This window comes from Oncorhynchus mykiss, chromosome 22 (assembly GCF_057628025.1).
Source record: "Oncorhynchus mykiss isolate SJ-2025 chromosome 22, ASM5762802v1, whole genome shotgun sequence".
NCBI classification, from domain to species: Eukaryota; Metazoa; Chordata; class Actinopteri; order Salmoniformes; family Salmonidae; genus Oncorhynchus; species Oncorhynchus mykiss.
Genome location: NC_143043.1, coordinates 10,989,394 through 11,002,856, shown reverse-complemented (window position 1 = coordinate 11,002,856; position 13,463 = coordinate 10,989,394). Strand labels below are relative to the sequence as shown.

Here is a 13,463-nt window from a genome sequence, read left to right as displayed (position 1 = left end):
CTATCACAGTGCCATCCGTTTTGTCATCAAAGCCCCATATACTACCCACCATTGCGACCTGTACGCTCTTGTTGGCTGGCCCTCGCTTCATACTCGTCGCCAAACCGACTGGCTCCATGTCATCTACAAGACCCTGCTAGGTAAAGTCCCCCTTATCTCAGCTCGCTGGTCACCATAGCATCACACACCTGTAGCACGCACTCCAGCAGGTATATCTCTCTGGTCACCCCCAAAACCAATTATTTATTTGGCCGCCTCTCCTTCTAGTTCTCTGCTGCCAATGACTGGAACGAACTACAAAAATCTCTGAAACTGGAAACACTTATCTCCCTCACTAGCTTTAAGCACTAGCTGTCAGAGCAGCTCACAGATTACTGCACCTGTACATAGCCCACCTATAATTTAGCCCAAACAACTACCTCTTTCCCTACTGTATTTATTTTATTTATTTATTTTGCTCCTTTGCACCCCATTATTTTTATTTCTACTTTGCACATTCTTCCACTGCAAATCCACCATTCCAGTGTTTTACTTGCTATATTGTATTTACTTTGCCACCATGGCCTTTTTTTGCCGTTACCTCCCTTATCTCACCTCATTTGCTCACATCGTATATAGACTTGTTTCTACTGGATTATTGACTGTATGTTTGTTTTACTCCATGTGTAACTGTGTCGTTGTGTGTCGAACTGCTTTGCTTTATCTTGGCCAGGTCGCAATTGTAAATGAGAACTTGTTCTCAACTGGCCTACCTGGTTAAATAAAGGTGTTCTCAACTAGCCTACCTGGTTAAATAAAGGTGTTCTCAACTGGCCTACCTGGTTAAATAAAGGTGAAATAATTTTAATAATAAAAAAAAAATGGGACTCCCAATCACAGCCGGTTGTGATACAGCCTGGAATTGAACCAGGGTCTGTAGTGACGCCTCTGGCACCGAGATGCGGTGCTAGAGGCTCAAGCGGCATTTTAACATCATAGATTTAGTCTGTGGTAACTTGTGGAATAGACACACCGGCTGGAATGCGATTTAAACCAATCAGCTTTCAAGATTAGACCCACCCGTTGTATAATTGAAGTTTAAAGGATTCTAAAGTTTGTCATTTCCTCTGTGAAAAATGTTTAAACCCCTACAAAAACACCCAGTAATTATAATCCACATAATTCACATTTCCTGTTGGGGCAAGATCATTTTTCTGAAGTAGCAAACTGGTTCAAAATATGATACTACTGTACTGGTGTTGCAAACAGAGTGCACACAAAACATGTACTAGCACAGAGGGGCCACAGCGATCTGACAGAGAATGGTGTTTAACTCATGTCATGCATTCAGCACACCACTATGTAGAAGAATAAGAACTTTGGAAACCATTATCATAGTATTCTGATTGTAGAATATTGTATGAGAGAACATAGAAAACTTTATAGAACATAGAAATGTAGAACTTCTGAGACACCTTGCCTGCTAGGCTTAACAATAGCAATACCAGAGTCTTCATATTCATCTAGACAGGGAGACAAATAACACTTAGAAACACAGAGTAAGCCATTTGAAGGATATGGTATGCAAATTTGTTTCCCTCCATTAGTTTAGTATGATATATTACATTACTTTATGAATGGAATAACGGTCGTACAAGATCATATAAATTAGAGGATCTATAGTATCATACACCTTACCTGGTTGTACAATATCATACTAATTGTATAATGTAGCTTCTGTAACGTTCGTCGTCTTCCCCTGATGAGGAGTATGAGAGATCGACCAATACACAGATAAACTGAACACTACAAAATACAACATAACAAAGTGACCGCATAACACGGTGCCCCTCTCTCTCCACGGTAAGCACAGGGAGTTAGCGCAGGTCTCCTACCTGACTTCGCCACACTCCCCGTGTGCCTCCCCCAAGACATTTTTGGGGCTGCCTGCCGCGCTGCCTCCTCATAACGCCACCTCTCGGCTTTCGCTGCCTCCAGCTCTGCCTTGGGGAGGTGATATTCTCCCGGCTGTACCCAGGGTCCCTTTGCCGTCCAGGATCTCCTCCCATGTCCAGGAGTCCTGAGATCACTGCTGCTGCTGCTGCCGCCCGTTACCACGCTGCTTGGTCCGTTGGTGGTGGGTGTTTCTGTAACGTTCGTCGTCTTCCTCTGATGAGGAGTAAGAGAGGTCGGACCAATACACAGTATGGTAAGTGTTCATTTTAATAAGACAAACTGAACACTACAAAAATACTAAATAACAAAGTGAAACAAACGAAACGGTCCCCGTGTGGTAACAAACACTAACACGGAAAATAACAAAACTAACAAAGAGAAACAACCGAAAACAGTTCTGGCTGGTGCAGACACACAACAGAAAACAATCACCCACCAAACACAATAGAAAACCGGCTACCTAAATATGGTTCTCAATCAGGGACAACAATAGACAGCTGCCTCTAGATTGAGAACCATACCAGGCCAAACACAGAAATAGCAAATCATAGAAAAACTAACATAGACAACCCACCCAACTCACGCCCTGACCATACTAAAACAAAGACATAACAAAAGAACTAAGGTCAGAACATGACATTATCATACATCTTGGAGGAGGTATAGTATTATACGTCTTTCTCTGAGGCCAGGCTGCTTTTTTCATTGTAACGACAAAGTTTAGGAGAATTTACATAAAATGTTAGAAGAAGGATTAGCTCAACTGCTACAGTTGTCCCTGAAGAGATTCAAAAATGCAACCCTTGGATTGCTAGGCGACCGACCTCCCTACATTCGTTTATGTCTAAAGTAATTAGACATCATATGTCTTGGAGGTGCATAAATATACGTATAATATCCCTCATATCACTCTGATGTCAGCCTGAACTGAACAAATCAACAACCTTGCTCTTTGTGAAGAAAAAAAGTATAATTTCATGATTTGTTGTTATTGCCTTACCTGTGAATGTAGTCAAGGTAACAGCTCCAATTGTCTGCTTTGTGATGTGTGTCTCTGTATGATCTTGTTTTGAGCTCTCCTGGCACTATAAAGAGCTGGTCCTTTATTACCACCCTCCCCTAAATCCCCCCTCCACTCCTATCATGTGCAGGTAAATTCCTAAACACATTTGTCCTCTATCTCAGTATCTCTTCAGCAGCCCTCTATTTTTCTCCCTCTGCTTCCTGGTTTCCCAGACTGTACAGTAAAAAAACAGTATCCCTATCTCAATATGTAATAATTATCATGTTATACATCAACAACAGTCGCTGGCAGACTCTTTGTAACAGCGCATTTTGGTCACGTTGCAGAATGATTCTATAAAATGTACTTAAAATGAAATAGTAAATGTAGATCCTGCTTGTCACAGAGGCAGATGTATAACACCAGGCTACAGAATGGCAATTTAACTGTAAACTGGTCATTGTTTTGTAATCCTGCAATTGTCAATTTCCTTTTGGTATTTTGAATGTGATTAAAGATATAATGACAATGGACTTAGTCAAACCTGTTTTCTGAAATGAAAATGTATGTCAGACAGAAGTACAGTATTGGTTAGTATGATCCAATCCCACTAGGGATCAACCTCCTGATTCAGGTCACTACACAACAGCCGGACACTTGTCCAGTGTCTGATAGGACACTGTACAAGAGACTGAGGTCCAGTCTTAAAACAACCCAGTAGTCCCTCCCCTTCAGTGTTTATTAGTTTAGTTTACAGATCATTTAGCTCCTAAAGAAATTGCTAGCAAAAACAAGGAATTATGCTGCATGTATATCTTTATCTATCAGCCTGTCATTAATCTATCTATCGCGTTTTGTTTCGTGAGCTTTGATCTGCTACTTTATTTATTGCATCTTTACATTTTGTAATCAGTCTCTTATCAATTTTAGTGGCCTTACAAGAAAAGGTAGTAAATATGCTAAAAATACTGGTATAGCTGTTGATGAATGTTTCCCTGTGGTCAGAGGGAATGGTTGTGGGTAATGGCAATGGGGTTTCCTGTCAACCCCTCCATCTTGTGTGTGTGTGTGTTGAGCTAACAGCAGCAGGGTCCTCTCTCAACACAGCAGCTGCACAGACAGTGGCTTGGAAACAGGTGCCACAGCAGTGTGTGTGTGTGTGTGTGAATGCACCTACATGTTAAATGTATAACTGTATGTACTTGTCTGTGTGAATGTGAGTGGTGAGACACATAATACCCATGATCTAGGGGAGCAGAGACACAGTAGCCCATCCAGCTGTCCCTCTCTGATCCCCTGTGTGTGTGTGTGTGTGTGTGTGTGTGTGTGTGTGTGTGTGTGTGTGTGTGAAGGTGCGTGTGCGTGTGCGTGTATGTGTGTGTGTGCGTGTATGTGTGTGTGGAGCCTATTGACCTCCCCAAAGCCACCTCTGTCTATAGGACAGAACAATGGCAGTGTGTTTTCTTGACTCCATCTGTGTGTGTGAATGCGCCAGCAGAGGAGGTTGGTGGCATGTTCATTTAGGAGGACGGGCTTGTGGTATTGGCTGGAGAAGAATTTGTGGAATGGTATCAAACACATGTTTTCCGTGTGGTTGATGTCATTCCATTTGCGCCGTTCCGGCCATTATTAAGAACCATCTGCAACTCAGCAGCCTCCTGTAATGTCCAGTGACTGTCACGACTTCCGCCGAAGTTGGTCCCTCTCCTTGTTCGGGCGGCGTTCGGAGATTGACGTCACCGACCTTCTAGCCATCGCAGATCCACTTTTAATTTTCCATTGGTTTTGTCTTGTCTTCCATCACACCTGGTTCCAATTCCATCAATAACATGTTGTGTATTTAACCCTCTGTTCCCCCCCATGTCCTTGTCCGTAATTGTTTGTTGTAGTGGTTATGCACGGTATGCTGGTATGTACCGCGTTTTGTTTGAGCCATTTATTTTATTGTTCTGTTGATGGTGGTTTCTGGTTATTAAACACAACTGGTGTAAATCAGTTTCTGCTCTGCTGTGCCTGACTTCTCTGCCGCCAGTAGCATCGCATTACAGCGACTGTCAAACCAACACCTTTACTGTTACGCCAAGAGGTCCAAACCCCCCACCTAGATCTTGGTTCAAGTCCCGGTCGGGGCTACACCTGAATTCTCTACAATATACTTGATTGATTTCATTGACTCTCCCCTTTAACTGCCCCTAATGGACACATTTCTAGCTACAACTTCCGAGTCCGTTGGAGAGCATCAGCTTGAGTAAAGTGAGGTGTAGTAGAATTACTGATCTACAAATAGCATTCCCTGCCAAATAATAGTTTTTGTGCGAAGAACATTCTCAGAGCTACGTCTACCCTGGGTCAGGCCTCCCCCGCCAAACACATGCACAACCAGACATTGATTGGTTGATTGGAGTCAGCTTGTCTCAAAAAAATAACATTTCCTAGGATTTTCTACCTTGCAGCAACACTAGTGGATAATGCTGGAACTACCGGTAAAAGAAAAGTGTCTCAAAAAGTACCTAAAAAGCATGGCCCTACTTATAACAACCACACATTTTTTAAATAACATAAAAATATCTACATTTGCAAAAACAGTGCTGTAGCCTAGATTGTACGATGAGCATAAACAGAAATATGAATGTTATCACAACTTAGAACTTGTTACTTCAACAAACAACAAAGTACACCTTTGTCACAAATTTATAGAGAAAAGATGTTTGCTACAAATTGGTAGAAAATTACAAATTGATCATCACTATTTTGGCTACTGTAGGCTAACATACATGATAGTAGCAATGACACATTAAAGCTGCAATATGTCACTTTTTGGGCGACCCAACCAAATTCACATAGAAATGTGTGTTATAGTTCTGGCATTCATATTGAAAGAAAGTCTAAGAAGCAGTAGTTCTGTACTGTGTGCTATTTCTATACCTTCCATTCTTACGTTTTGTTTTGCATCTTTTAATTTCGGTTTTGTACACCAGCTTCAAACAGCTGAAAATACTATATTTTTGGTTGTGGAAAATATATTTCACAGCAGTTTAGTAGATCGTACAGTGATTCTCTACACTATGCTTGCTTGTTTTGTCACATAAACTGAAATTAGGCTAACTATTGAAATTTTTGCAACCAGGAAATGGTGGATTTCTGCATAGTGCATCTTTAAGTCCCACAACTTTTAGAGAACGTTGTGTGTTTGCTGGGTGGTGTATTTGACGGTATATACATTGGCCCATTATTCGTTAATAACGTTGTTGTACACAACCGTTTACTGCCTACACACACTGAAGAGGTACAATCCTCTTCGAGGACAAAACGTTTGTCTACTATAGCCAAAATCACAGACGCGTGTGTCGTGGTGAGCGCGCGCCTGAGTATCTCCGCTCGATGAAATGGTATCCATCGGGAGCGCGCACATAGAAAACTTCAAGAACTTCTGAACGTCTAGAAATGTTTCAGTCTTGTCTGGAGCGAACGTTCTCAGACACTCAAATATCTTTCTAGGTTATTTAAATTCACTGGACACTGTTTACTCGTTTGGAAGAACTATGGACAGCATGGGGATTTTGTCTCTTATCTTCCTCGTCTTGTTGCAGAGTGAGTAGATGGAGATGCAGACTTTTATTTGTTTTATCTTGGCCCAATGGATATTTTGTCTGAAAATACAGTGGTGGAAAAAGTACCCAATTCTCATATTTGAGTAAAAGTCAAGATAGCTTAATATAAATTCATTCAAGTAAAAGTGTAAGTCATCCAGTAAAATACTATTTAAGTAAAAATCTAAAAGTATTTGTTTTTAAATATACTTAAGTATCAAAAGTAAAAGTATAAATCATTATATAAAGCAAACCAGACCGCACAATACATTTTTTTAATGGATAGCCAGGGGCACACTGCAACACAATTTACAAACGAAGCATGTGTGTTTAGTGAGTCCACCAGATCAGAGGCAGTAGGGACGACCGAGATGTTCTCTTGATAAGTGTGTGAATGGACCATTTTCCTGTCCTACTATGCATTCAAAATGTAACAAGTAGTTTTGGGTGTCAGGGAAAATGTAACAAGTAAAATGTACATTATTTTCTTTAGGAATGTAGTGAAGTAAAAATAAAAGTTGTAAAAATTTTAAATAGTAAAGTAAAGTACAGAGACCCCCCAAAACTACTTAAATATTTTTACTTAAGTACTTTATACCACTGTGAAATATGATTTGAAGGGGAGTCAATGAGCTGTCATGCACACTGCAACCTTCATACATATGACTAATACAGGATAGTTGTATTCAATACCATACAGGCTATATGGTATTGATGTTTGATGATTTTCAATCTATTTGACCTTTATTTTAACAGGTTTAACAGGTTTAACAGGTGAGATGAACAGTCTCTTTTACAAGAGAGACCTGGTCAAAATAGGAACACACAAAGTTTCAGACACATTTACAACACAGAGCACTACAGTTTAAACACATACGTTTACACATTAAGCAGCAAGAGGGTTTGGGGGAACTGGGGTGCAAATGTGGGTCAAAACATTGACAGCCTCCCACTTCATTTTCCATCATAGTGTTTACCATAGCTTTGCCTCTCACGCTGTATGTGTGTGTAAGCTATATATCAATGCATTGCGTGCATTGTATGTTCTTGTGTATGTGTCGGGATTGCACCTGCATGTTTGGCGTTTTAGGCTGGGTTTCTGTACAGCACTTTGAGATATCAGCTGATGTAAGAATGGCTTTATACATACATTTGATTTGATTTGATTGGGCTGGGAGTGGGTTGGGGTTGGGAAGAGTGGGACAGGAATCATACAGATCTTCTATTTACATTAGACCCTCTGATGCTGTCCAAGCCCAGAGACCCAGAGACTGATGAAAGGCCAGATCTCTGAGGGGCTCCAGGGTTCTGGAGAGCCAACCTCTCTGATGCCTGGTGTAGGCAGGCAATGGTCCTGTTTAATGTTGTCGATAGCCCCTCCATGACCCAGCTGCTAATTGGCCAAAGATGCAATCAGTTGCTATCTGGAAGGGTTACAGACTGTCTGTAGTGTTTGAGGTTGTTCTTCCAAACAGCCATGGGAATCGTTATCACTGTTCACTGGTCCAAAGAAATCTGATGTAATATCAGCAATTACAGTTAGGTTAGATGACTGATGTGTGTGTGTGTGAGGTAGAGAGAGAGAGTCAAAAACCCTATGTTGGTGTAGAGTTACTGTGATACAGAGGGGCTTTGTATAGAGGGGACCCCCCCCCCCCCCCCCCCCCCCCCACACACACAAACACAGAGTAAAAAATATTAAGGACAGGGACCTTGAAGTGATAGTGGATGACCAGCAGCCGTCTCCATCTACTGTCTGCGTGTGTATGCACTCACTACTGTAAGTCACTCTGGATGAGAGCATCTGCTGAATTACTCAAATGTAAAATGTGTGTCTCTGAAAGAGAGAGAGTAAACAAATCATCTCCCAGATAATGTTTTCCTGTGTCGATATTTGCGTGTTGTTTCAGTATGTGTGTATTCCCATGTTAAAGTGTGTGTGCAGGTTAATCAGGTCATGTAGAGATCAGTGGTCTGCCATCCATCACCTCCATTCCTCCTACACACGACATTCCTGCTGGTAACACCAGGCACCAGGGCATATCTATTCTGTGGGTTTACACCGCCTCGCTCTGTGTGTGTGTACATGTGTTAGTGAGTGTGTATAGTAAGTGAATGAGTGTTTTCATTGTGTGTGTGTGTCTCTTTGTCTGTCTGTGTCTGGATTTGTGTCTGCTCTTTCTCAAACAAATACCCTCTGAAATACCCCCCTCAGCCCAATCTGGACTGTGTAGTACAACATCTCAGTTCAGTTCATGTTTACATGACGTTTTTTTTTATTTAAGAAAGAAAGTTAGAAGTTAGAAACATTGCTACAAATAGTTAATGTTGAGTGCTGCTGTGTGTATTATTTACTCTTGAATCACCTCTCTCTCTCTCTCTCTCTCTCTCTCTCTCTCTCTCTCTCTCTCTCTCTCTCTCTCTCTCACTGTCTCACTGTCTCAGGTCCTGCCTCCCTCTCTCTGACAGTGAGCACCAGTAAGGCCAAAGTGGTGGTCCATGAGAACACAGGTATGAGAGGAGGAGTTAGATGACGAAGAGAAGGGGAGGGGATGAATTGTGAGAGTTCATGAACTGTTTGTTCACTGTTTTTGTCTCTCTCTCTGAATTTCTCGGTCTCTGTCAGACGCTGTGCTGTCCTGTCAGTTCAAGACAGAGAAGGAGACTAACCCTCGTATTGAGTGGAAGAAGAAAGGGAAGGACATCACCTTTGTTTATTTTGATGGCAAATTCAGCGGTGACCACAAGACCTCCCTCTCTCTCTTCCTCCTCGCCTCTCTTTCTTCAACCTTTTCCTGATTCTACTCTACTGCACCGCTCCACCTCTCCTCCGTCTCTTATCTCTTCCCCTCTAACACCATCTCTTACTACATTCCTCCCCCTCTTGTTGTTTTTTCTTCTTTCCTCTCTCTACACTTTTTCTCTCATCTTTGTAACCCTTGACACCTGTGGTATCCCAGGATCCTTTGCTGGTCGGGCCAACATCGAGGGTGCGACAGTGACGCTGCACGCCGTTACCCAGAAGGACTCTGGGCTGTACCGCTGTGAGGTCAGTGCTCCAGCAGACCACACCAACCTGGGAGAGATTAACGTCACCCTCAACGTACTGGGTGAGAGTGTGCGTGTGGATGTGTGTGTGAGAGAGAGATTGAGGGTGTCTGTGTATTTGTGCTGAGGGGCCTTTGTGCTGTCGTTAGTAATCCTATCCTCCTCCCCCAGTGCCCCCCCACACCCCGTCCTGTGAGGTGCCCAGCTCAGTTTTGTCTGGGGCAGGGGTAGAGCTCCACTGTAAGGATAAACTCAGTGTACCCCCTCCTACCTACATCTGGTACAAAGACAACAAGGCGCTGAGCACCACACACACAACTGACACCTCCTTTAGCATGGACACTGACAAGGGAACACTGGTGAGTAACATGTAATGGAGGTGGTTCACGTGCCTGATAAAAGGCACGTTAATGACGTTCTCACACTGCATACTCTCTTTCTGTCCTCACCGATTCTCTACTCTCTCTGTGTGTCTCCGGAGCAGAAGTTCAAGAGTGTGTCCAAGGCTGACTCAGGCCAGTATCGTTGCGAGGCATCCAACAGTGTGGGGGCGCCAAAGAGCTGTGTGGCCCATCACATGAAGGTCATAGAATGTATGTACAATCCAGTGTGTGTGTGTGTGTGTGTGTGTGTGTGTGTGTGTGTGTGTGTGTGTGTGTGTGTTAGAATGTTTGTGGAAATTTGAACCCTTTCTGTCTTTTTTTCTTCCTTTTTTTTCACCCTCTCTCTTTTTTCCAATCATCAATCATGCTTATCTTTCTTGCATTTCTCTGTTCACTCTCGGCCCCTATCCCATCTCTTCGTCTTCGCCTCTGTGCCCCCTCTTTCAGATCAGTTGAGTATGACGACACTGATAGCCGGAGCTGTAGGTCTCTTCCTGCTCGTTGTCATGTGCTGCCTGGGTGTGTGCCTCTGTCATCGACGGGGCTGCTGCAAAAAACGTGAGCACTTACCACTACTGACTGAGCTTGTGACTGACTGATAACATTAACAATATGTTCTAACTGTCCTGTTCTTCATGTTTGCCAACAGAGGAGCAGAAAGGAAGAAGGTTTGTGTTTCAGACAACCATTCTGGCAACTTATCATTGTGTTTTTCATTAGTTCATTTCATTAGCTCTTTACAGAAAAAAAAAAAAATAATAATTCATAGTGGTGTTTGTATTTTTTCTTTTAGCACCAACTCCTACAATCCACCTCCTCCTCCCACCAGAAACGTGAGTGTGTTCCCAACCCTAGTTCTTCTACTATCAGTATAGGCTTGGTAGAGAAGTTGTCATGTTTTACATTGGACTGGTCTTTGAGCAGTTGTTGACCACACCACCGTGTTGATAAGACTGAGTTGTTGATAATACCAACAGGTCTAGTGAACTGATGGATACTCTTTCCCTTTCTGCAGCCCAAGAACTACAAGCACACCCAGTCCTTCATGATTTGAGGGTTTCCTTTGTGAAACTCAAATCACACAAAGTCCCCCTCCAACACACACACACACACACACACACACACACACACACACACACACACACACACACACACACACACACACACACACACACACACACACACACACACACACAGTGGATGGATGAGATTGTTCAACATACATATTTTAGCTTGTTTACACCGCCTAGTGGCCAAAGGATGATGCACAATGATATATTTGTCACACAAAAACTGTCACTTGCTGTATGTACTCTTCTCGTTTTGTGCTTTATAGAACATTCTGCTGTTTATGGGTGCATTGAGAAGCAACGATGTGTATTATTATTGTTGTTTTACAGAGATGCTTTTATAATTATGTTTTTTAAGTATTTGTTTGCGGCTTTGGATGTAGCCTACAAGGTCTTTGTGTGATGAAGGATATGTGATGTTTGAACAGGTGTCTGTATGCACTGACCATTTTTAGATAGCTAGTTTTTAATTAAAGTTATTTTACCATGCCTTCTATTATTTTATGATGCCTTCTATTTGACAAAATGATAAGTTTGGCCATGAACCTCATACAGATTCTATTCCGTTTTAAAATGTTGTATAATTTACAAGGAACAAAGAGGTAGGTAGGTACTAAGTAGTCGGCTGAAAAAAATTAACATTTGTTTGAATGTTCAAGCCGTTATCAGGCACAGATTTTCCTCCAGTTGTTTTTTACATGATTGAACCACCAGGTGGCGGTACAGTGTAGGATATTTATCTGGGGCAGACTGCACAAAGACCTTAGCAAAGATTGTCAACTTGTATACAGTATAACAGTATCTATTAGTGATCTACAAACTACGGCACTATTGTTCATTTTGTTATTTTATTGTTGTTCTGCTGCCTCTACATGTGGGGGTCTTGAACTGTTTTTCTGAGCATTAATTCTAATATTTGGAATAGTTTGTGTGTGTCTCCGCTGCCGTAATCTTGTTGGTGCACATGCACTTGTGTGTGAATGTGGTCTTGCCACAGTGTGTGTGAGCCTGGTCTTGCCACCGAATGTGTGAATGTGGTCTTGCTACTGTGTGTGGAAGATGATGGCTGACAGCCAGAAGCCTGAAACAAAGTCTCCTTAAAGATGTGCCCTTGCCCTGTCTCCCTGTGCTTGCCTCTGTCACCTAGCCTTTAGCCATGCATCACATCACACTGAGAAAACAGACTTTAACTGAGGAAAAAAAACAGGAAGCATCACAATAGAGTGGGGCCCAGGCTCCTGGGACATCACATCTGGAATGTATTCAGCAAGGTGAAGCATTGCATCTAGAAATGTAATGAATAGTGCTGACATGATGCCCAGTTTAATTCTGCATGACATAATATCATATCAGGGCCCAGATTCACAAAACACTTTTTAAGCAAAAATGTAAGGAGCTTCTTAAGAAAAAATAAGTTCATAAGATAGTAAGTGCAATTCCTCAACAATATCTTAATATTTAATGATTTTCTTACGAACTTCTCAAATATCTTCTTACAAATCTTCTTAAGAGGTGTGTTGCTAGGCAACCATTTTATCTAGCTAGCAATGGCAATCACGTTAGCATATTTCTTGAGATTGCTGTTCTAAAACATGTTCTTGGGTTCAAAATCATCAATACTGAAACTTTCAGATGAAGTTTGGGAGTGAATTAAACAATCGCTTTCATGAGCTTTATCTCTCACTGCCCTAAGTTTAAGACAAGGGTTTAGCTGTCTTGGAATTAACAACAGTTCCAAGAACTTTATTTTCAAGGATCTAATTTCTTCTCAACTTTTTGCTTAAGGAGAAACCTTTTTTGAGGAATAGACACTTTGCATAAGTTTCTACTTGTCTATAGTTAAGGAAAAAATGGCAGTTTAGATTAAATTTCTTCTTAAGAAGGTTTTGTGAATCTGGGCCCTGCTCTACAAAACGTTGCTGCCTTCTGAACAGGCAGGTGGCATAAGACACAACTTCTGACACACCCCTCTGGGGAAATATCACAGTTCCTCCTTTAATTTTCATGCCACACACACACACACACACACACACACACACACACACACACACACACACACACACACACACACACACACACACACACACACACACACACACACACACACACACACACACACACACACACACACACGGTTTATGACCAAATGCAATGAATTGTTTCCAATATGAGTTTTCTCCACTTACAGTATTGCATGATATGTTTCCACAGAGCACACTAGAGTCTCTAGGCAGCTGGAGTTTGGCATAGACGAGGTGATGGAATGGAGGTGTGTTTGTACTGGCAGGGGATCACAGGTTGTCCTCAAACACGTGCATGTGTGTCCATACGAATGCGTGCAGGGGTTCAATCATGCTGTGTTCCGGCAGTTCCAAAAACAAGGCACCTACACTCTTAGAAAAAAGGGTTCCAAAAGGGTTATTCGGCTGTCCCC

The 13,463-nt window shown here is 42.0% G+C and overlaps 1 protein-coding gene across 3 annotated transcripts; it reads left to right on the top strand.

The window, feature by feature from the left end:
• Positions 1-6,238: 6,238 nt before the first annotated feature.
• Positions 6,239-11,516, top strand: LOC110501325 (junctional adhesion molecule 2A). Of its 3 annotated transcripts, XM_021578804.3 has the most exons (10): positions 6,239-6,529; positions 8,974-9,039; positions 9,155-9,265; positions 9,489-9,638; positions 9,748-9,935; positions 10,061-10,169; positions 10,407-10,517; positions 10,609-10,627; positions 10,753-10,792; positions 10,975-11,516. In XM_021578804.3, exons 1-10 carry the CDS (start codon positions 6,481-6,483, stop codon positions 11,011-11,013), a joined length of 882 nt encoding a protein of 293 aa, XP_021434479.1. In that variant the 5' UTR covers positions 6,239-6,480; the 3' UTR covers positions 11,014-11,516. The 3 variants fall into 3 exon arrangements, with proteins under 3 accessions (XP_021434479.1, XP_090071517.1, XP_090071518.1); XM_090215391.1 differs by having other exon boundaries at positions 6,389-6,529; positions 9,155-9,638; XM_090215392.1 differs by lacking the exon at positions 6,239-6,529 and adding an exon at positions 8,491-8,579 and having other exon boundaries at positions 9,155-9,638.
• Positions 11,517-13,463: the final 1,947 nt, after the last annotated feature.

What these genes read in the sequence shown, in the direction of transcription:
- LOC110501325 (XM_090215391.1), top strand. An exon ending in CGTCACCCTCAACGTACTGG is followed by an intron (nt 9,639 to 9,747) that starts GTGAGAGTGTGC and finishes CTCCTCCCCCAG; the next exon opens with TGCCCCCCCACACCCCGTCC. An exon ending in ACACTGACAAGGGAACACTG is followed by an intron (nt 9,936 to 10,060) that starts GTGAGTAACATG and finishes TCTCCGGAGCAG; the next exon opens with AAGTTCAAGAGTGTGTCCAA.